General features: G+C 44.3%; 1 protein-coding gene across 1 annotated transcript in view; it reads left to right on the plus strand.

The window, feature by feature from the left end:
- The window catches only part of LOC124721738 (dihydropyrimidine dehydrogenase [NADP(+)]), a 295,913-nt gene that overhangs the window by 142,294 nt on the left and 129,680 nt on the right, over positions 1–23,939 (plus strand). The window contains exons 8-9 of the mRNA XM_047246840.1: positions 2,484–2,653; positions 18,314–18,524. Of these exons, the coding sequence (XP_047102796.1) occupies positions 2,484–2,653; positions 18,314–18,524 (381 nt within the window). The remainder of the gene's footprint in view (positions 1–2,483; positions 2,654–18,313; positions 18,525–23,939) is intronic.

A 23,939-nucleotide genomic window follows, 5' to 3' on the forward strand; every position in this document is an offset into this window, starting at 1 on the left:
TTCATCAGCTCCTTTAGATGACGGTGGAATTGCCTAGATGTCGGTGGAACTGCCTAGAGAGGAAGTGCTTCCAAATCACAACATCTGTGCGACCTCTGCAAATGAGTGTCCTATAGTTCAGGCACCAACATCTGTTATTGTTGTGATCCTGGTTTGACGCAGTTCTCCATGCTCGTCTGTACTGCGCAAGTCACTTCACCTCTGCATAACTACGGCAAACAGTCTATTTGAGCCTGCTTAATGTAGTTGACTTTGGTCTCTCTCCACAATTTTTACCCCCGACACCTCCCTCCATAACAAATTAGATATTCCTAGATGCCACAGGTTGTTTCCTGTTAACCTATCTCTTCTTTTAGACAAGTTTTACCCCCGAATCGATTAAGCACATCTGCATTGGTTATCCTTTCTACCCATCTTTTTTTTTATCGTCAGCATTTTTCTGCAACGACATGTTTGAAACGTACCTATAATCTTCTATTCTCTAATGTTTATCTCCCACGTTTCACTTCCATATAAGGACACACTCCAGACAAATACTTTCAGAAAGCCTTACTAACACTTAAATTTATGTTGGATATAAACATTTTTCTCATTTTCAGAGACGTTTTCCTCACTATTGCCTGTCTACACTTTATACCCTCTTTACTTTTGCCATCGTCAGTGCTTTTTGCTGCCCATTGCTAAAACTAGTCTGCTGCCTTTAGTGTCTCATTTCCTAACCTAACTACATCAGTACCACTTGATTTAATTCGACTGCACTACATGACTTGCGAATGGCTTCCAAGTCCTTTGCCATCTGTGCCAGCAATTTGGGTGCATAGATCCTGAGAAATCAGTACCCAGAACAACCATCTCTGGCCGTAATAACGGCCTTGATACGCCTGGGCATTGAGTCAAACAGAGCTTGGAAGGTGTGTACAAGTACAGCTGCCCATGCAGCTTCAACACGATACCACAGTTCATCAAGAGTAGTGGCTGGCGTATTGTGACGAGCCAGTTGCTCGGCCACCATTGACCAGACGTTTTCAATTGGTGAAAGATGTGGAGAATGTGCTGGCCAGGGCAGCAGTCGAACGTTTTCTGTATCCAGAAAAGCCCGTACAGGACCTGCAACATGCGGTCGTGCATTATCCTGCTGAAATGTAGGATTTCGCAGGGATCGAATGAGGGGTAGAGCCACGGGTCGTAACACATCTGATATGCAACGTCCACTGTTCAACGTGCCGTCAATGCGAACAAGAGGTGACCGAGACGTGTAACCAATGGCACCCCATACCATCACGCCAGGCGATACGCCAGTATGGCGATGACGAATACACGCTTCCAATGTGCGTTCACCGCGATGTCGCCAAACACGAATGCGACCATCATGATGCTGTAAATAGACTCTGGATTCATCCGAAAAAAATGGCGTTTTGCCATTCGTGCACCCAGGTTCGTCGTTGAGTACACCATCGCAGGCGCTCCTGTCTGTGATGCAGCGTCAAGGGTAACCGCAGCCATAGTCTCCGAGCTGATAGTCCGTGCTTCTGCAAACGTCGTCGAACTGTTCGTGCAGATGGTTGTTGTCTTGCAAACGTCCCCATATGTTGACCCAGGGATCGAGACGTGGCTGCACGAGCCGTGACAGCCATGCGGATAAGATGCCTGTCATCTCGTCTGCTAGTGATTCGAGGCCGTTGGGATCCAGCACGGCGTTCCGTATTACCCTCCCGAACCACCGATTCCATATTCTGCTAACAGTCATTGGATCTCGACCAGCGCGAGCAGCAATGTCGCGATACGATAAACCTTGTGTGAATGCTCTGAAAAGCTAATCATTTGCATATCACAGCATCTTCTTCCTGTCGGTTAAATTTCGCGTCTGTAGCACGTCATCTTCGTGGTGTAGCAATTTTAATGGCCAGTAGTGTTTGTACCAGACTGGGACATCAACGAAGAACCTTTCTTCTCATGGGTAACACTCTTAGCGACTGAGCATACGCAGGTACGACTTCCGCCAGTACCTCTCTCCTACTTTACAAACTGTCAGATCTGTCGATCTAGCGATAAAGCGCGTGCCTGGAAATTCAGCGATCGCGGGGTCGAATCGTAGTCGGACCACGGAAAATTTTAGTTTGCCCTTGGCCTTCAGCTCGCAACAATTTGAGGAGTCGCCAGGAACGAGACATGGTTTGTATTTAATGTTGTTCCCCTTCCCCCGAATGGGTAACTTGTGTAGATCTGGGATACACAAGCAGCTGAAGTGGCGTTCAATTGAAAGACTTGCATCCGACCACTGAGGAAGACTTTCCAAACTTTGCATAGCAGCGATATCACTCTTCGTGTGCTCGACTGCCACACCTATGACCAGTGGAAGAGGAGACTAGGTCCAGTCACGTGACATGCCGAACTGTTGCATACTCTGTGCTGAGAGGAGAGCTGCTCCCCAGTACAGTGATCAGTGCACTCGCTCCTTTACTCACCCTCGCTGGCCGTTGCAGGAATGTGCTGCCAGGGAACGCGCCTGCCGGAGCTGCGGGGCGTGGTGACGGTGCTGGGCGCCGGAGACACAGCCTTCGACTGCGCCACCTCCGCCCTGCGCTGCGGCGCCCGCAAGGTCTTCGTCGTCTTTCGAAAGGGCTTGCGCAACATCCGAGCCGTGCCCGAAGAGGTAAGTCCGAGCACAATTCCCTACCTTGTACTTAAAAACGAACACCGATTGGGAAACTGTCGATTATTGATTGGTGGAATAAAGAATTTTAGGTCTTTATGACTCAGTACCCGCTACGGAACCAACATTCTCCAGACACCCGCTGAAAACGCAGCGTATGCACCTGAGAGTCTGTAACAGCAGGAACAACACGTCAACATCATCGGCTCTGAGCACTATGAGACTTAACTTCTGAGGTCATCAGTCCCCTAGAACTTAGAACTACTTAAACCTAACTAACCTAAGGACATCACACACAGCCTTGCCCGAGGCATGATTCGAACCTGCGACCGTAGCGGTCGCGCAGTTCCAGACTGTAGCGCCTAGAACCGGTCGGCCACCCCGGCCGGCAATATATCCACAAATAGTGGTGTACCACCAGCGTGAGGACAGTGATCATAAAAATATTCTAGCCGACAGGAACTAAGAAGAGTGCCAAGCTTGTCAATGACAAACGGTTTCAAAACCGACGGGAATTGCTGCTCTCGGTGAATACAGGGCCAACTAAACCAATTCCCAAGCGAACACTGCAGAGGGAACAGCATGCAATGGTCAGCTGGTATCACATACGTAACAAACGACCTCTGATCGTAGCAGCACATAAAGCTGCAATTCTTCAACGGAACAATCAACGCAGAAACTAGATAGCAATTTGCTGGAGGAGTGTAATATGGTCCGAATTAGCCTTTTTTCAAATGATGCAAGGCGTCGAGTGCACAAATGATGCAGTGAGAATATGATTTCAGAAGCTGAAACCTCGTTCATTCTGTTAGAAAAATTTCATAGAAGGTGCTCCGAATAAACTACCGCCGCAAATAAATCAAAACCTGACGTGAAAATTATGTTTTCTTCCACAGCAGCCGGCCGGCGTGGCCGAGCGGTTCTAGGTGCTACAGTCTGGAACCGCGCGACCGCTACGGTCGCAGATTCGAATCCTGCCTCGGGCATGGATGTGTGTGATGTCTTTAGGCTAGTTAGCTTTAAGTAGTTCTAAGTTCTAGGGGACTGATGACCTCAGATGTTAAGTACCATAGTGCTCAGAGCCATTTGAACCATTTCCACAGCATGAAAACATTCTTTGTGTCTTTCGAACTAAGCACACCAGAAAAAAAAATTAGTCACCACCAGTAGACATGACGCTATCACCGTGTAACAGTGTCTCTAGACTTGATAATGGCCTCAGTTCGGCGAGGAAGAGATCCATGAGACTTTTTTCAGGTATGCCACATCCAACGGAACCCGCTCTTTGGCGATTAGATCCTGTAGATCAAATTGCGGTGATGTTTATCGCTACGTTTCACAAGATGTTCCAGGTAGTCACAGACTAAGATCGCGTGATTTGGAGGTTGCGATGGAGTGCCTGAGTGTTCGTCAAGCTAGGAATATACAGGGTGCGTTCCATAAGTAATGCGACCAAATTTATAAAAAATCATTTATTGAATATATTTGTTCCAATAATCAAAAATTTTCAAAATAGCACCCTCTTGCTTCGATACACTTCTGGAGGCGGTGTTTCCATGCCTGAAAGGCATCCTGGAATGCCTTTTCCGGAATGTCCTTTAGAGCTGATGTAACATGCACCTGGATGCTTTCAATCGTGTCGCATTGTTTTCCTTTAATGACTCCTTTTAGCCGAGGAAACAAAAACGAGTCAGCAGGAGCCAGGTCAGAACTGTAGGGACGCTGGGGAACCAATGGGGTCTTGATCCTGGCCAGGAAGTCGTTGACAATGAAGGCGCTGTGACTCGGCGCGTTGTCGTGGTGAACTTTCGACGTGTCCTTGACGATGCTTCGGCAGCGCGAGACCCTCGTTTTCAGTCTTTTGAGCACTTCCAAGAAGAAATCTGAGCTCACTGTAGTCCCGGTAGGTACGAATTCGTGGTGGACAATGTCTCTGACGTCAAAGAAGACAATGAGCATGGTTTTGATCCTGGACTTGCTCATGCGTGCCTTCTTGGGACGGGGCGACGATGGGGTGTGCCACTCTGAACTCTGCCTTTTTGTCTCAGGGTCGTACTCAAAAATCCACGACTCATCACAAGTGATAACTGAGTTTAAAAAAAATGAGGTTCATTTTCACACATTTCCAACATTTCTCCGCACCGAAGCACTCGCATGTGCTCGTGTTCGTCGGTCAACACTTTTGGGACGAGTTTGGCACACGCCTTCCTCATGTTCAAATCTTCAAAAATGGTTCAGATGGCTCTATGGGACTTAACATCTGAGGTCATCAGTCCCCTAGAACTTAGAACTACTTAAACCTAACTAACCTAAGGACATCACATACATCCATGCCCGAGGCAGGATTCGAACCTGCGACCATACCGGTCGCGCGGTTCCAGACTGAAGCGCCTAGAACCGCTCGGCCACCACGGCCGGCTCAAATCTTCGGTTACAATGCGGAAAACGGTTGTTTTTGACATGTTTAGCGTTTGTGCTATCAACTGAAGGCTCAGCCGTCTGTCAGAGTTCAAACAATCGCGCATACGCGCCACATTTCCGTCGACTCGTGCGGTTGATGGCCGTGCACTGCAAGCTTCGTCGGAGATCTCCTCTCGGCCCTCCATGAACGACTTGTGTCACCGGAAAACTTGTGCTTTGGACAAACAATCATTCCCAAAGGCATGCTGAAGTAATGGAAACGTTTCGGTGGCGGACTTCCCTAGTTTAACGCAAAATTTGATAGCGTACCGTTGCTCTACAGAATGATCCATTGTGCCGTGTTACACGGGGTTGTTGACGGAAACGCACGTCCTGACTCTCCATCAGCTCGTAGCCGAATGAAGCTGACACCCCCCCCCCCTCCTTCCACTTAGCCCAGCCGGTTACAACACGCTGTGGTGTACCGTTGCGTCAGAAAAAAGTTGGTCGCATTACTTATGGAGTGCACTGTGTATGTTTGTTGTTGTTATGTTAAAAGACTGGAGTGTCCACTGCTTACTCATAATGAAGATGGAAAAAAAGGCAACACTTGGTCACCGAGAATGCTGAAATAAGCATCCTGGTTCATGGTCATGATAACCTGAAGAAATGGGCCCAAGTCACGGAACGAAAAACACCTCCCTGACCTACAAACTGAGACATCTCACTGCATCCTCTGTGAACTCGACGCCTTGCATCATTTGAAAAAAGGCCAATTCGGACCATATTACACTCCTCTAGCAAATTGCTATCCAGTTTCTGCGTTGATTGTTCCGTTGAAGAATTGCAGCTTTATGTGCTGTTACGATCAGTGGTCATTTGTTAGGTATGTGACGCCAGCTGTCCAGTGCACGCTGGTTCAAATGGCTCTCAGCACTATGGGACTCAACTGCTGTGGTCATAAGTCCCCTAGAACTTAGAACTACTTAAACCTAACTAACCTAAGGACATCACACACATCCATGCCCGAGGCAGGATTCGAACCTGCGACCGTAGCGGTCGTGCGGTTCCAGACTGTAGCGCCTTTAACCGCTCGGCCACTCTGGCCGGCAGTGCACGCTGTTCCCTCTGCAGTGTTCGCTTGAGAATTGGTTTAGTTGGCCCTGTATTCACCGAGAGCGGCAATTTCTGTCGGTTTTGAAACCGATTGTCATTGATAAGTTGACACTCTTCTTAGTTCTTGTCGGCTAGTAACATTTATGATCACTGTCCTCACACTGTGTACATGGCTGTGAGTGGTACACCATTATTTGTGGATATATTGGACAGTCTACGATGATACACCAATAATTCGGGCAGCTTCAACCACAGCACGTTCATATATGGTAGTTCCTTTCTTCCTTTATCTTACGTCTCTACGTCGACCCATCTTGCACTGACTCCTTACAGTCGACTGGCACATATGCACCACTTGACTACCATAACTTGTCGTCAGCGATGAAGCGTCACATTCTGGCCTGGTACCACTTTTGAATTATCTACAGCGCTCCAAAGCCACCCATGTGCTCTTTTAAGGGGGCAACTAATATTTTGTCCATTGAGCTGGCAGTCATGAGTAGCTGAATTGGAGAACAAATACCTAGTCACATGAAGGGATTGTCTCCCACTTTCACTAGATGGTGGCGGTGACTATTCATGTTTTGGATTCCGAGAGACACCGAAATTTGGCCAGCTGTGCTGATCCATAACCACACAGATGCCGAGTAAAAGGTACTGATGATGATGATGTCCCATACTCCGAGGAGCATAGGGGACGATGCGGGAGAGTCGCAACGCCGACTAGGCAAGGTGCTAGCGGAGGTGGTTTGCCATTGCCTTCCTCCGACCGTAATGGGGATGAATGATGATGATGATGAAGACGACACAACAACACCCAGTCATCTCGAGACAGGGAAAAATCCCTGCCCCGCCGGGAATGGAACCCGGGACCCCGTGCGCGGGAAGCGCGAACGCTACCGCAAGACTACGAGCTGCGGACAAAGTGAGCACTGAGTGGTCCTAAATCCGTAAATGCCCTCCCAGATGTGTTCAGTAGGAATGAGCTCAAGTGATCTGGGGTGCCACACAAGCAAACTCAATAAGCGGAAAGCGCATCAAAGCATTCTTCCTACGGTAAAAATAGCAGGAACCTCATTTCAGCTCACGTAAACATTCCCCACGCGAGAAGAATTCCGTCAATTTCCTTTACAGTGCACTGTTGGGGAACTAGATGAATCGCCTCTTGTGGTCGTCAACGAACTTCCATTCGTCTGCGTGTATCGCGGATCATCAGTCTAGACGATGGTCCGCCCAGCTCCGAGCGCCCAGCAGCGGTATTCTAAATCATGCTAGTCTCTACGGTCTGCAACGTGTGGTAAGCGGAGGTATCTCATAGCTTGTAGATGGTTCGGGATGAAACCGCTGCGCACCACTTTATGTTGCCCAACAACGACATGTGCAGTGATTGTTTGCACTGTGGTCCGTGTATTCGCTGTTATAACCCGAGATATTCGCAGACGATACACATCATGTACAAAGTCTGGCGACATCTCAGTCGCGAACCACGCCGAACCACAATGGTGTGCAAAACTTAAGGACAAAAATTTCGCATCATGTGTCAATGCCAAGCAACATAGCTCAATAAAACTTGAACCTTGCGTAGAAATAACTGCTACAGTACAATATACACTATTAGCCATTAAAATTGATACACCACGAAGATGACGTGCTACAGACGCGAAATTTAACCGACAGGAAGAAGATGCTGTGATATGCAAATGATTAGCTTTTCAGAGCAGTCACACAAGGGTGGCGACACCTACAACGTGCTGACATGAGGAAAGTTTCCAACCGATTTCTCATTCACAAACACTAGTTGACCGGCGTTGCCTGGTGAAACGTTGTTGTTCAAAAATGGTTCAAATGGCTCTGAGCACTATGGGACTTAACGTCTAAGGCCATCAGTCCCCTAGAACTTGGAACTACTTAAACCTAACTAACCTAAGGACATCACACACATCCATGCCCGAGGCAGGATTCGAAACTGCGACCGTAGCGGTCGCGCGGTTCCAGACTGTAGTGCCTAGAAGCGCTCGGCCACCCCGGCCGGCAAACGTTGTTGTGATGCCTCGTGTAAGGAGGAGAAATGCGTATCATCACGCTTCCGACTGTGATAAAGGTCGGATTGTAACCTATCGCGATTGCGGTTTATCGTATCGCGACAATGCTGCCCGCGTTGGTCGAGATCCAATGACTGTTAGCAGAATATGGAATCGGTGGGTTCAGGAGGGTAATACGGAACGCCGTGCTGGATCCCAACGGACTCGTGTCTCTAGCAGTCGAGATGACAGGCATCTTATCCACATGGCTGTAACGGATCGTGCAGCCACGTCTCGATCCCTGAGGTAACAGATGGGAACGTTTGCAAGACAACCACCATCTGCACGAACACTTCGACGATGTTTGCAGCAGCATGGACTAGCAGCTCGGAGAACATGGCTGCGGTTACCCTTGACGCCGCATCACAGACAGGAGCGCCTGCGATGGTGTACTCAACGACGAACCTGGGTGCACGAATGGCAAAATGCAGGTTCTGTTTACAGCATCATGATGGTCGCATCCGTGTTTGGCGACATCGCGGTGAACGCACATTGGAAGCGTGTATTCGTCATTGCCATACTGGCGTATCACCTGGCGTGATGGTATGGGGTGCCATTGGTTACACGTCTCGGTCACCTCTTGTTCGCATTGACGGCACTTTGAACAGTGGACGTTACATATCAGATGTTTTACGACCCGTGGCTCTACCCTTCATTCGATCCCTGCAGAACCCAACATTTCAGCAGGATGATGCACGACCGCATGTTGCAGGTTCTGTATGGGCCTTTCTGGATACAGAAAATGTTCGATTGCTGTCCTGGCCAGCACATTCTCCAGATCTCTCACCAACTGAAAACGTCTAGTCAATGGTGGCCGAGTAACTGGCTCGTTACAATACGCCAGTCACTACTCTTGATGAACTGTGGTATCGTGTTGAAGCTGCATGGGCAGCTGTACCTGTACACGCCATCCAGGCTCTGTTTGACTCAATGCCCAGGCGTATCAAGGCCGTAATTACTGCCAGAGGTGGTTGTTCTGGGTACTGATGGCTTATGGTCTGTTGTTGTTGTGGTCTTCAGTCCTGAGACTGGTTTGATGCAGCTCTCCATGCTACTCTATCCTGTGCAAGCTTTTTCATCTCCCAGTACCTACTGCAACCTACATCCTTCTGAATCTGCTTAGTGTATTCATCTCTTGGTCTCCCTCTACGATTTTTACCCTCCACGCTGCCCTCCAATACTAAATTGGTGATCCCTTGATGCCTCAGAACATGTCCTACCAATCGATCCTTTCTTCTGGTCAAGTTGTGCCACAAACTCCTCTTCTCCCCAATCCTATTTAATACTTCCTCATTAGTTATGTGATCTACCCATCTAATCTTCAGCATTCTTCTGTAGCACCACATTTCGAAAGCTTCTATTCTCTTCTTGTCCAAACTATTTATCGTCCATGTTTCACTTCCATACATGGCTACACTCCATACGAATACTTTCAGAAATGACTTCCTGACACTTAAATCAATACTGGATGTTAACAAATTTCTCTTCTTCAGAAACGATTTCCTTGCCATTGCCAGTCTACATTTTATATCCTCTCTACTTCGAACATCATCAGTTATTTTGCTCCCCAAATAGCAAAACTCCTTTACTACTTTAAGTGCCTCATTTCCTAATCTAATTCCCTCAGCATCACCCGACTTAATTAGACTACATTCCATCATCCTTGTTTTTCTTTTGTTGATGTTCATCTTATATCCTCCTTTCAAGACACTGTCCATTCCATTCAACTCCTCTTCCAAGTCCTTTGCTGTCTCGGACAGAATTACAATGTCATCGGCGAACCTCAAAGTTTTTATTTCTTCTCCATGAATTTTAATACCTACTCCGAATTTTTCTTTTGTTTCCTTTACTGCTTGCTCAATATACAGATTGAACAACATCGGGGAGAGGCTACAACCCTGTCTTACTCCCTTCCCAACCACTGCTTCCCTTTCATGTCCCTCGACTCTTATAACTGCCATCTGGTTTCTGTACAAATTGTAAATAGCCTTTCGCTCCCTGTATTTTACCCCTGCCACCTTTAGAATTTGAAAGAGAGTATTCCAGTCAACATTGTCAAAAGCTTTCTCTAAGTCTACAAATGCTAGAAACGTAGGTTTGCCTTTCCTTAATCTTTCTTCTAAGATAAGTCGTAAGGTCAGTATTGCCTCACGTGTTCCAGTGTTTCTACGGAATCCAAACTGATCTTCCCCGAGGTTGGCTTCTACTAGTTTTTCCATTCGTCTGTAAAGAATTCGTGTTAGTATTTTGCAGCTGTGACTTATTAAGCTGATAGTTCGGTAATTTTCACATCTGTCAACACCTGCTTTCTTTGGGATTGGAATTATTATATTCTTCTTGAAGTCTGAGGGTATTTCGCCTGTCTCATACATCTTCCTCACCAGATGGTAGAGTTTTGTCAGGACTGGCTCTCCCACGGCCGTCAGTAGTTCCAATGGAATATTGTCTACTCCGGGGGCTTTGTTTCGACTCAGATCTTTCAGTGCTCTGTCAAACTCTTCACGCAGTATCATATCTCCCATTTCATCTTCATCTACATCCTCTTCCATTTCCGTAATATTGTCCTCAAGTACATCGCCCTTGTATAGACCCTCTATATACTCCTTCCACCTTTCTGCTTTCCCTTCTTTGCTTAGAACTGGGTTTCCATCTGAGCTCTTGATATTCATACAAGTCGTTCTCTTATCTCCAAAGGTCTCTTTAATTTTCCTGTAGGCGGTATCTATCTTACCCCTAGTGAGATAGGCCTCTACATCCTTACATTTGTCCTCTAGCCATCCCTGCTTAGCCATTTTGCACTTCCTGTCGATCTCATTTTTGAGACGTTTGTATTCCTTTTTGCCTGTTTCACTTACTGCATTTTTATATTTTCTCCTTTCATCAATTAAATTCAATATTTCTTCTGTTACCCAAGGATTTCTACTAGCCCTCGTCTTTTTACCTACTTGATCCTCTGCTGCCTTCACTACTTCATCCCTCAAAGCTACCCATTCTTCTTCTACTGTATTTATTTCCCCCATCCCTGTCAATTGCTCCCTTATGCTCTCCCTGAATCTCTGTACAACCTCTGGTTCTTTCAGTTTATCCAGGTCCCATCTCCTTAAATTCACACCTTTTTGCAGTTTCTTCAGTTTTAATCTACAGGTCATAACCAATAGATTGTGGTCAGAGTCCACATCTGCCCCTGGAAATGTCTTACAATTTAAAACCTGGTTCCTAAATCTCTGTCTTACCATTATATAATCTATCTGATACCTTTTAGTATCTCCAGGGTTCTTCCATGTATACAACCTTCTTTCATGATTCTTAAACCAAGTGTTAGTTATGATTATGTTGTGCTCTGTGCAAAATTCTACCAGGCGGCTTCCTCTTTCATTTCTGTCCCCCAATCCATATTCACCTACTATGTTTCCTTCTCTCCCTTTTCCTACACTCGAATTCCAGTCACCCATGACTATTAAATTTTCATCTCCCTTCACAATCTGAATAATTTCTTTTATTTCATCATACATTTCTTCAATTTCTTCGTCATCTGCAGAGCTAGTTGGCATATAAACTTGTACTACTGTAGTAGGTGTGGGCTTCGTATCTATCTTGGCCACAATAATGCGTTCACTATGCTGTTTGTAGTAGCTTACCCGCATTCCTATTTTCCTATTCATTATTAAACCTACTCCTGCATTACCCCTATTTGATTTTGTGTTTATAACCCTGTAGTCACCTGTCCAGAAGTCTTGTTCCTCCTGCCACCGAACTTCACTAATTCCCACAATATCTAACTTCAACCTATCCATTTCCCTTTTTAAATTTTCTAACCTACCTGCCCGATTAAGGGATCTGACATTCCACGCTCCGATCCGTAGAACGCCAGTTTTCTTTCTCCTGATAACGACATCCTCTTGAGTAGTCCCCGCCCGGAGATCCGAATGGGGGACTATTTTACCTCCGGAATATTTTACCCAAGAGGACGCCATCATCATGTAATCATACAGTAAAGCTGCATGCCCTCGGGAAAAATTACGGCTGTAGTTTCCCCTTGCTTTCAGCCGTTCGCAGTACCGGCACGGCAAGGCCGTTTCGGTTATTGTTACAAGGCCAGATCAGTCAATCATCCAGACTGTTGCCCTTGCAACTACTGAAAAGGCTGCTGTCCCTCTTCAGGAACCACACGTTTGTCTGGCCTCTCAACAGATACCCCTCCGTTGTGGTTGCACCTACGGTACGGCTATCTGTATCGCTGAGGCACGCAAGCCTCCCCACCAACGGCAAGGTCCATGGTTCATGGGGGGGCTTATGGTCTATGCACCCAAATTGCGTGAAAATGTTATCGCATGTCAGTTCTAGTATGATATATTTGTCCAATGAATACCCGTTTATCATCTGCATTTCTTATTGGTGTAGCAATTTTAATGGCCAGTAGTGTAGTATAGCATAGTATAGTGAAGAAGGTACGTGAAAGAAATATGCAGTGGGACGAACAGAAATGACTTTTTACTCAAAGACAATAATGAAATACACGATTTATGGTCGCCCCCTGCATATTTCAGAAAGCGGAACTTGTTTCTTCACCACGGACGGTATCGCATGCTCAGCAACGTGCTCCCATCCTCGCCACGATGCTGGTAAGCATTACTCCACCAGCGCGATTGACAACTGTTGGATGGTCGTTGGAGAATGTGGTATTGCAATACGTCTCTCCAACGCATCCCACACGTGCTTGATGGGCTTTAAGTCGTGGGCACGGGCAGGCCAGACCATTCCCCGAATATCCTCTCGTTCCAGGAGCCCCTCCACCTGCTCTGCTCGATGCGGCAGTGCACGGTCGTCCATAAACCTGAAGTCAGGGCCAAATGCTCCCCTGAAAACACGGTCACGGGGAAAGAGTACAGCCTCACAGTAACACTGACCGGTGAGTGTATCGTGTTCAAAGATCTGGAGGTCAGTAGGTTCATGCAAAATTATGTCACACCGTAACAAATGGACCACTAAAACGATCACGTTCGATAATGTTTCCGAGTGCATAACGTGTTCCCACCTCTGGCCATATAAGGATACGCCCAGTACTGCCGAACATGATCGTTTGTCCGTTAGCTGACAGTCATGAGCAGCTGAATTAGAGAACAATACCTTGTCGCGTGAAGGAACTCTAGGAACTGCTCCCTCCTTTACCCAAATGAGGGTAGTAGTAATTCTTGTTCTGGGTTCCAAGGGGCACCGAAATCGTTGACCAATCATCCTGATCCAGAACTGGTCAAATTCCGCCGAAAATGTTGTAAGGTGTCAGGCAAATCCAACACCTTCCATGAAAACCCTGACATGATAAGCAAATCCATTAGTATGTCACATAGCTCCGAATAAATCGTGACATTAAATTAACCAAAGTAATACGAGTAACGAGTGAGCAAATGGAATACCACAGACTAACACAAGAATGCCTAAATGCATGTCATACCTTCCCACCGCGAGACAGACGCAGTTCCGAGGGGAGAAACGAGAACAGAAGCCGAGAGCAGAACCGTGTTAAGCGAGAAGGCCCTACGATAAGGGACGGACACTCACGTCGCCAGATAACCGCTACGGCCACACCACCCGCAAGTTTTTAGCGTGAGACTTTTTCGCGTCTCTGTTACGTTAAGACCACCCCCCAGCCCATGTTAAAAGCTAGAGCCCTCCAGAAGAACAGTATAGATCTTACGATAACACAAAAAGGGCCACACCACCCGCAACTTCTAGCGTGAGACTTTTTCGCGTCTCTGTTACGTTAGGACCACCCCCCAGCCCATGTTAAAAGATAGAGCCCTCCAGAAGAACAGTATAGATCTTACCATAACGCTAAAAGGACCACACCAGCTGCAAGTTTTAGCGTGAGACTTTTTCGCGTCTCTGTTACGTTGCAAACTTTAAAAACATTGCCCCACCACGAAAAGTATAACGTTTCTCATTGGATAGACAGAATTTTTGTAGGCGGAGCTTAAGGTTAACATTGAGACCCTGGTTGGTCAGATGAAAACACAGCCAGATAGTTTTTTTTAAACCAACTTAGGTAAATTGTAGTAAGGAGAAGTTAGGAGAGAGTTGCTTCGGAGACGGCGAGGTGAGCGGAGCTGTGCTGCACGGCGCCCCCTGACGAACACCGACAAGGTAATGAACGCACGCCATGCCGCATTTTTGAGCGCATAAGGCTTCACTCAGAACTGCAGAAGTCTCATCTGTTACATCCCCTTTTTGCGTAATACTAGTGTCGATCGTCAATTAAAGCTCATGGTGTTCACATTTGCCACTTGAAGTAAAAATCTGAAACGCGATGATTTTTCTGTTATATAGTTATTGAGATGCCACATCAGCCACTGTAATTTACGACAAGTTAGATAAGTAATTAAAGATAATTGAGGGTCACTGTAGACCATTTTGATAGTTTTCTCTCTTGTGAAACTTAATTTAAACCTAGATTATAGATGTGATGTGGCATAGGTCATCCTTCGATGCATTGTAGAACTTGGAAACCCATTCAGGGAATATTCGTTCACATTTTTTGTTGAACGCAGTTGGTTTTTACCATCCTGTAATAAAACATTTCCTTTTATCAATAGTGCAATTTATAAACGATGTTTTGTGAGTAGAATAAAATTTCCAATGGTAAACTTAACTGCTTTTTCGACGTTATTTTGCCAGCTAACTAAAAATAGGAAAGCCTTGAACCCCTTCCACTAAATTTAGTTAGTATTAAGATTCCTTTACAGGGAGTGCAGTGGAGCTGACGCTGAAATCATTAAGTATTTGGTTATATCATCGCTAGTCTCACTGAACTCTTCTGAATTCTACATGTCATGTGTGGTCTGACGTCTCCTTATCAGCAACAGGTCCCAGGTTCAAGCTAGTCAATTCCCTAAAAAACACGCTCAGAGCGTCGTTGTGCAAAAGTGGTTGGGAGACAAGATATAGAACAAACAGACACCACGCAGAATGTTTAGAATGTGCACAGTGTTTCATAGCCCCTCTGACAATGAGATGTAGTGTAGTGTCAATGGCACACCAGATCAGTTTATCCAAAACCCCGGGAACAATGATTTATAATGTCTCTGGAAGAATGAAAACAACTGTAAAGAGTGGATATTTTCCTGGTTGGGGAGAATCATTCGTAGAGTTCCACGACATTGAATATTAGGCCCACTGCAGTTTCTCATATATGTACATGACCTTCCATTCTTTCTGTGTATAACAGAAGCAATACATTCAATCCCAATAGCTTGTAGCAGTATAGGAAATTATATATAATGTCTTATAAATAACGACAAATTTGTTGTATTCAAATTCCCTCTCTATTAATCATAAACAAATCAAAACATATTCAATTCCGCACACCAAAGGACGCAACACCAATGATAAATTTAGATTGTAGGGGAGATTTAGTATGTAAATAAAATCTTCAAAATATTCAGTGGAAACTATTGTTGAGAATTTAAATCGATGAAAATACTGGAGTTCTTCTTAAACAACTTGACTCACTTTTTGATGCAATTCGTGTCATTGCAAGCCTTGGAGAGAAATAAATCAGTAAGTTAGCTAGCGTTCTTAGATTATTTTCAGTCAGTAATGTCTCTTGAAATTATGTGCTAGAATATCTCGTAATTAAGAAGAAAACCGTTATTACGCAAAAGTGTACCATAATAATAATAAAAATAATAATATGTGGTGATCAGCCACAATCATTTTGTAGACAAATCCCTAGGTAGATAACAAATTTGCCAGCAGCAACGTGGTGCATACATTCTCCGATGAAATTTGTAATAAATAAGCCATTGGACCTCATAAGAAGTAACGGCACTCATAACAACGATAGCAGAAGAAAAATGACTTTTATTAAAAGTGATTTTCGATCAGTAGTGGCGAATAATACTGACCACTTATTCAGTGATATTATAGACCCTAGAGATAGCAAAGCTAAATCTGAAAGTCACTGAAAAAGTTTCTTCTGGGTAACATCTTCTGTCACACAAAATTATTTTTATTTAGAAACTTTAAGTTAATTTGGTGAAAAAGTATTACATATTTACTTATCTTCTTAAATGAGGCGTTATCTTCTTTTACATAACCTTATATGTAATTAGTCAGCATGCAGTCATATTTAAATTCAAGTTAAATTAATAACCTGTAAATAGACTCGTTCCATGTTATTACGACACATCGCGCATGTGACCAAACTGACTTAATGTGTGTTTGAACACATTTGGCCTTATTGTGTACCTGACAAGGAGGTGGCCTGTAACGGCATAAATGCAAGTAAAGTCGTCCACCTTTTTTCCCTATGAAACCAGAATGTTCAACTGCGAGACTCGACAAATTTGGTTACTCTACTCGTTGGCGCCTCCCCTCCGCGAGATGTGAGCGACGATTGTTGAGTTTAGAAGCTCAGAGTTCATGACTGCGAGTTCACCTCGATTACAATGCAGCCGTTTGAAATGCAAAGCGTATGGGGCAGTACAAGTGAATCCCAGTATGTACTCTGGTCCTCTCGAAAAAACAAATGTCCCTCTTCCTGTAGTAAGTAACAAGTCCACTGGGTCATTGTCAAACAACGCACATAAGCAGAAGGGCATATAAACTCGCTCATAGAAAAAAGCGAGTAGATGCGTTTGATTTATTTGGAGATTTATGGATTGCAGTTGCAAAGAAGGACGCGTGAAGAACGCTCGTGCGACGTACTCTTGAGTGTTCCTGGGTTGTGTGGAGCCCTAATGAAACCGGCGTTAAAAAAAGTTGGAGAGAATATGAAATAATTTAGTGGCAGGCTTCGATTCTTTGCTGAAAAACTGCAGTTAGCATTCACGAGAGACTGTTTGTGAAAAGCGACTCAGTTCCCGTAAGCGAGGTTCGCATCATTTTGTACTAACAGAAGATCTGCCAACTTTATTTACAAAGGGCAGTCAAATGAAAAGAGACAGATGAAAAAAAGTAAGTAGACTATTTATTATTTCAGAAGTAATCGCTTAACTGTTTATACATTTATCTTACTATGAGACAAGATGGTCAACGCCGTAATGGAAAAATGTTTGCAGTTGCCTGAAGAATAATGATTGTACCCAGGTATACACCTCTTTGTCCGAGGCAAATCGACGGCCAACACTGTCTCTCTCCAGGACTTCAAACATATGACAATTGCATGGGGAGAGATAAGAGCTGTATGGAGGATGTGTAAGGCTGTAGCCTCGGTAAGGCCCGTCCAAACGGTGCCAAGGTTGTATAGAGTACGCTACAGAAGTTTCACAGGATCGCCCTTACACCTTAGGCGCAGACCTGAGTACAATCATAGTTCCGTAGGCAGGCATGAACATTTTACCATGGTCAAACCATCTTGTCTCACAGTGGAATAAATGTATTAACAGTTATGGCGAATACTTTTGAAATGCCGGCCACTGTGGCCGAGCGGTTCTAAGCGCTTCAGTTCGGAACCGCGCTGCTGCTACGATCGCAGGTTCGAATCCTGCCTTGGGCATGGATGTGTGTGAAGTCCTTAGGTTAGTTAGGTTTACGTAGTACTAAGTCTAGGGGATTGATGACCTCAGATATTAAGTCCCATAATGCTTAGAGCTATTTGAACCATTTTTTTGAACTTTTGAAATAATAAACAGTTTACTTACTTTTTTCCATCTGTCTCTTTTTCATTTGACTGTCCCTTGTAAACTCGATAACACGAACGGACACGTGCGTTTGACTTTCAGAAGTCTGGTTAGAGAAACACTATTTATGGAGACGCTCGAAGTGGGATAGCCATCATCTTACAAAAACCTCGCGACATTTCTAGAACCTTAGCATTTTATAAATACCTATCTTTTTCTACATGTCACTCCCTTAGGGACAGTGAAGAAAACGTAATATCAATGACGATTCTTGGTGATTAATTTGATTTTCATGTTTCATTCCGTATTGGAATGGGAAGTCATGTTGCTAGAATGTAAAGCAGCCTCTTCAGAGCCCTACGGGGATTTGTAAATGCGGGAACGCGAGTTCTAAATATGATGTAAAGTGTTCACTGAAGCTACAGCGGCTTTTCATTCCTCTCCAGGTGGACCTGGCCAGAGAAGAGAAGTGTGAGTTCATCCCTTTTCATTCGCCGAGAAGGGTGATAGTCAAAGGTGGCAACATCGTCGGTATAGAATTCTGCAGAACTGAGCAGGGGGAAGACGGCACGTGGATAGAGGATGAAGACCAAATCATAAAACTCAAGACCAATTTTATAATTTCGGCCTTTGGCTCAGGTCTCTATGACGAAGACGGTAAGCAATTACATTAATTTTCTTTTTTTCTACTATGTCTCTTGAAATCAAAGTCATCACGAAATTTCCTGAAATTTTAGATTCAAACTAATCTTTTTTAAGTAAGTTCACTGCATTGTTTTTAATACACTGGTGACGAACGTACAATTGCATATCAATAAGTAAATTTTACTGTTCTTTTCATGACTAAGATACCTGAAAAAGGACATTCGGTGTTTTCCTGATGTTTGGATCCACAGCCATCAAATATCGACTAAAAGGAGTCACGATGTTACTGAGACTCTATACCATCTGAATCAGATTGTTTATTCACCACTATTGGCCTGTTACTTTGAAGTCCGTCATTAGTGGTGCATAAACCATTTTATTCAGTTAATATACACTGAAAAGCCAAAGAAACTGGTAAACCTGCCTAATATCGTGTAGGGGACCCGCGAACATGCAGAATTGGCATGTATTCGACTAATGTCTGTGGTAGTGGTGGAGGGAATTGACACCATGAATCCTGCAGGACTGTCCATAAGATGAACAACACGCTGCAAGGCATCCCTGATACGCTCAATAATATCCATGTCTGGAGAGTTTGGTGGCCAGCGGGAGTGTTTAAACTTAGAAGAGTGTTCTGGAGCCACTATGTAGCAATTCTTGACGTGTGGGGTGTCGCATTGTCCTGTTGGAATTGTGCAAGTCCGTTCCGTTGAGCGACATTATTATTCTTTTAATTAATTTACATGACCATATGGGGTGCTTCCTTTCTCTGTGGGTCACCAGAGATCGGAATTAGGCATCATAGCGGTATGCACGCATATAACCAGAATCTTGAAATAAGTAAAATGCAATAAAAATGAGGATGGGGAAGACGAGGCAGAAAAATCACATATCGTTTAAATAAATTCCTCCGTGTTGCGTGACCAGGAACAAAAACAGGAGAAGTATATAAAAGTAAATACTAGCCGTCAGTACTAAGGCCGCACACGACCCATAGCGCAGGCGCGGTATGAAAATGACATGTGATTGATAAACTATTTAAACTGGAAAAGCGGAAAGTAACAGCAGAGAGTAGACGGAACCATCACAACATTAAGAGGGAGGAGGACCTGTACACAAAAAATCAGCTAAAGGATTCCCCTCCCCGCCCCCCGCCCCCCGCCCCCCCCCCCCCCCGCCCCCCGCCCACTCTCTTCCCCGAAGTTTTCACCGCATTTTACGTATTTCAAGATTCTGTTGACTTTTTGTGTCCGATCATTACGTCAGTGTTTTCGAATTTCTCTAAGTCCTTTTTATACTTTTGATACGGAACCTTTAGCTGCATGACAACATTGGGGTGAGGAAGTGTACACAATAAAAGATTGTGCATTAAGCAACTGTTGTGCGGTTTTTTCATTTTACAAAATGGACTCATGTAGTTGCGGCTGCCCCATAAGAAGAACTCTTTGTACTCATGCTAAGGTCTACGGTTCGATCCACACTCAGTTTTAGAATATTTATCTGTCATTTATCACTTCTTTCATCTCTGAGAATGTTTGTTAATATGAAGAAATGCTGTTCAGAGTCCAGGTTACATTGTAAGCCCTTCTGAAACTGGCTGGATTAGTCAGTTTAAAGGGCGAAGCAAGGCAAGGGCGTACCACTTCCAATAGGACCATGCCTAGCAAAACACAGTGGTCTTCGAACCGACCCTCAGAATGATTACAGATTACCTATTTTCATGAATTTTTAATGTATATGTTTTGGGTCCAATGTACTTTATTCTACATTTTAATGTTCATTCGTTATATGATCTTTGAAATTTCGTGCATTGATTACTGGTTACGGTTTTGGAAGTATTCATTCTATGAATTAGAACTGTAGTAATCCAGTGCAAACTCTCTCAATCATTGCCTTACCATTATTTTGCACAACATACATATAGTCTGTGACACTTGTGCTAAAAGTAGTGACTATATATTCTTTGTCATACAAATTAAAGCCTATGTAATGTTTATACTGACATTCAGTGTATGTTTATCCCTCATTCAGTGATGATCATTTGCACATGATTCTATATCCACCATCAATTTTATTTCCATTTTGCAACGTGAATTAGGTAAACACTACTAATGAGTAAATGATGTTTTGTTGTAGAAAAATTAGACGCCTAACCCTTGTTACAGGCTTCCTGTATGATATTCTCTGCCTATTATCATAGACTCTATGCACCTGTAATGTCATTCAGGGATTGGGTTTTTAGCACACTAGTTTCTGTGTAGACACCACTCAGTGGTTTTACGATGGAGGGCTGGTTAAAATGGCTCTGAGCACTATGGGACTTAACATCTGAGGTCATCAGTCCCCTAGAACTTAGAACTGCTTAAACCTAAGTAACCTAAGAACAAGAACCGCTCGGCACCCGCGGCTGGCACGATGGAGGACTAATGAGCTGAAACGCGGCAGGTAGTAAACAAAAATTTGTGCAACAAAACACAATGTGTGTGCTTTTTATCCTTGAAAATGAAATTGTTGCACCACGAAGCCACAGAAGAAATCCTTAAGACGATATTAAAAGATTTTATTTTTTCAGTATATTGCATGAGACGTGAAAAATTTTGTCATTCTTCATGTTTAAATGACGAAATAATGAGAAGAAATGGACTCCAAAGTTAAATATGACAGCTAATTCCCATTTAAATACACAACAACTGCTAGAAAGTAACGTGCTCCTAAAATAGCGTGAACATCTTGTATTTATGTTATGAGCGTAACATGGTGTCATAGGAGCAACGACGTACATGACATAATTTACTACTAAAATCATCCATAAAATACCTGAAAATGGCCTGAGGCCGAAATTGTACAATCGTACATTAAATAAAGGGAATGGCAGCTGAAGGCATCAAGAAAGGCTGGGGGTGAAAAAGAAGCTTAGCTCATGACGCGTTAATAGCCAGACTGTATTCATCCAGTATTTGAGAATGAGAGTTCTAGTGGAAAAATTTGGAAATTTGTGGGGACCGAATGAGATTTTCACTCTGCAGCGGAGTGTCGCTGATACGAAACTTTCTGGCAGATTAAAACTGTGTGCCGAACCGAGACTCGAACTCGGGATCTTTGCCTTTTGCGGGCAAGTGCTCCACCATCTTTTTTTCCCTTCATTTTGTTCGATATAGTTCGTTGCGTTTGGTCTGGGCGGACGTCTCAAGACATCCGTTCAAGTTGATCGTTGATTCCTTGACTCAGTTTTTTTTATTACAGAGAGCACTGACCAAACACACTGAGCTACCGTGACGGCAGGCCATCTGAGCTACCGTACCGTCCCGTCCCGTCCTCACAGCTTTCAATTTGTAGAAAGTTCCTATGTGACCAAACTGCTGAGGTCATCGGTCCCTAGACTTACACACTACTTACTCTAACTTAAGATAACTTACGCTAAGGACAACACACACACCCATGCCCGAGGGAGGACTCGAACATCCGACGGGACTTGCAAGAAATTTTACGACACTTTCTCGCTGACACCCCCTACAGAATGATGAAAGGAAGAAAGTTTATCGCATATTATATTTTGGCTGTCCATGAAGTAAAACTGACGCATCAGACATGATCTTTAAACTTACTATTTCTTTACTGCTATCTCTATTTGCAACACATTTCGTAGACAGTAGACATGAAAACTGAGATGCTTGAAAAACTGGCGCATCTTGCATGACGTTTAGTTTATTATTTCTCTATTACTAACACTGTTCGCAATACATTTCACAGACACTATCAAGATATACCACTGGACGTACCTGCAAAATTATATCATTGCACGACACGTAGTTCACTAGATATGACGCCATATACATTGAGCTGGGTGAAAACGAAACTGCACGGCGAAATTCGCTTGAGTGGTGAAACAAATGTATAAATATGTCCAAAATATGTTAAATGCACGTGACATGAGCGTACGCCGGGAAAGCCTCTGGTAAAATTCTCCTCCTAAACCTCTGGATCGGTTTCAAACAAACTTGATACACATATTCCTTACTGTCTGGAAAGAAATACTGCAGGGTTAAGAAGGAGCAGCCTGCTACCGGGATGGTGATGATAACTTGGAGAGAGAAGGGGAGAGGAGGGAATGGACACGCAGGAAAGCGGAAGTGGGACACATATAGGGGGAGGAGGGGATGGGCAGAGAGAGGGGAGGGGAAAATGGACAGAGAACGGGGAGAGATGAACAGAGAGAGGAGGGAGGTATGGGGTGGGGGGGGGCTTATTTCTCCCAATTGGGAATTTATTTATTTTCAGGAATCGAGCTCGCGGCCACAGATCGTATGTGCCTGGCGCGCCAAAGTCCATGGCAGTTTCCGGGGCAGTTCTCCCCTTGTTACCTGCAACGGTCGTTCGATGCAGCACCGCTTTCTTCTTTCTTGTTGAAGCTGTTCTCATGTTTGTGTATATTTCTATAGCCTCTCTGAACAAGCAGGTGTGATAGCGCTTCTCTACAGTAGGAAATTCCATGTCGACGAATTTTACTATGTTGGTGGTTTCACGTACCGCTTATGTTCTGTGATTCTGCGGAGGAGATGGGCAGACAGAAGGGATGGAGAAGATGGACAGGAGAAGGAAAAAAAGTGTGTGAAATCTTATGGGACTTACCTGCTAAGGTCATCAGTCCCTAAGCTTACACACTACTTAACCTAAATTATCCTAAGGACAAACACACACACCCATACCCGACGGAGGACCCGAACCTCCGCCGGGACCAGCTGCACAGTCCATGACTGCAGTGACTAGACCGCTCGACTTATCCCGCGCGGCGGAAAAGGAAAGATGAGAGATAGATTAAGAGTGGTGGGAAGAAGAGAGGTGGAGGAGGAGATGGACAGAGAGAAGGGGAATAAGGAGACGGACAAATGGAATTGGAATTAATACGTTCCCTGGCAACGGCAGTTACTCAGTTAGTAATAGCTAAAGCAAAACACTGAAACTACTCCATTTTGTACATCGCTTCGTCCAGCAGCCCGAAAATGAATAATAAGAATAACAATAATAATAATAATTACTTTAGTTTTAATACTTACGGTGATGCTATTCCTCAGTAGAGTAAAATGATGTAATTCGCTGTTACATTCCACCGTATAAGCCACAAGGCATCTGTCTGTCTATACATATACAAATTAAACTCCCCAGCTGCAGTTTATGTCTGTATATTCGGGCTGTAGCAACTATCATATCGTTTCCATTAATAGATAGACTGATTCATGAGGCAGGTTTGTGTACATAATTTATAAATATTTCGTGCAAATTTCCTCAACTGTGATGAATTCAGTTCCCATGCTGCTGTGAAAACGATGCCACTGCCGTGTAGCGGTGAATGGCAGATCTGCTTGGAATCATCCATACATACACTATGTGATCAAAAGTATCCGGACACCCCCAAAAACAAACGTTTTT

Source organism: Schistocerca piceifrons, chromosome X (assembly GCF_021461385.2).
Source record: "Schistocerca piceifrons isolate TAMUIC-IGC-003096 chromosome X, iqSchPice1.1, whole genome shotgun sequence".
Lineage (NCBI taxonomy): Eukaryota > Metazoa > Arthropoda > Insecta > Orthoptera > Acrididae > Schistocerca > Schistocerca piceifrons.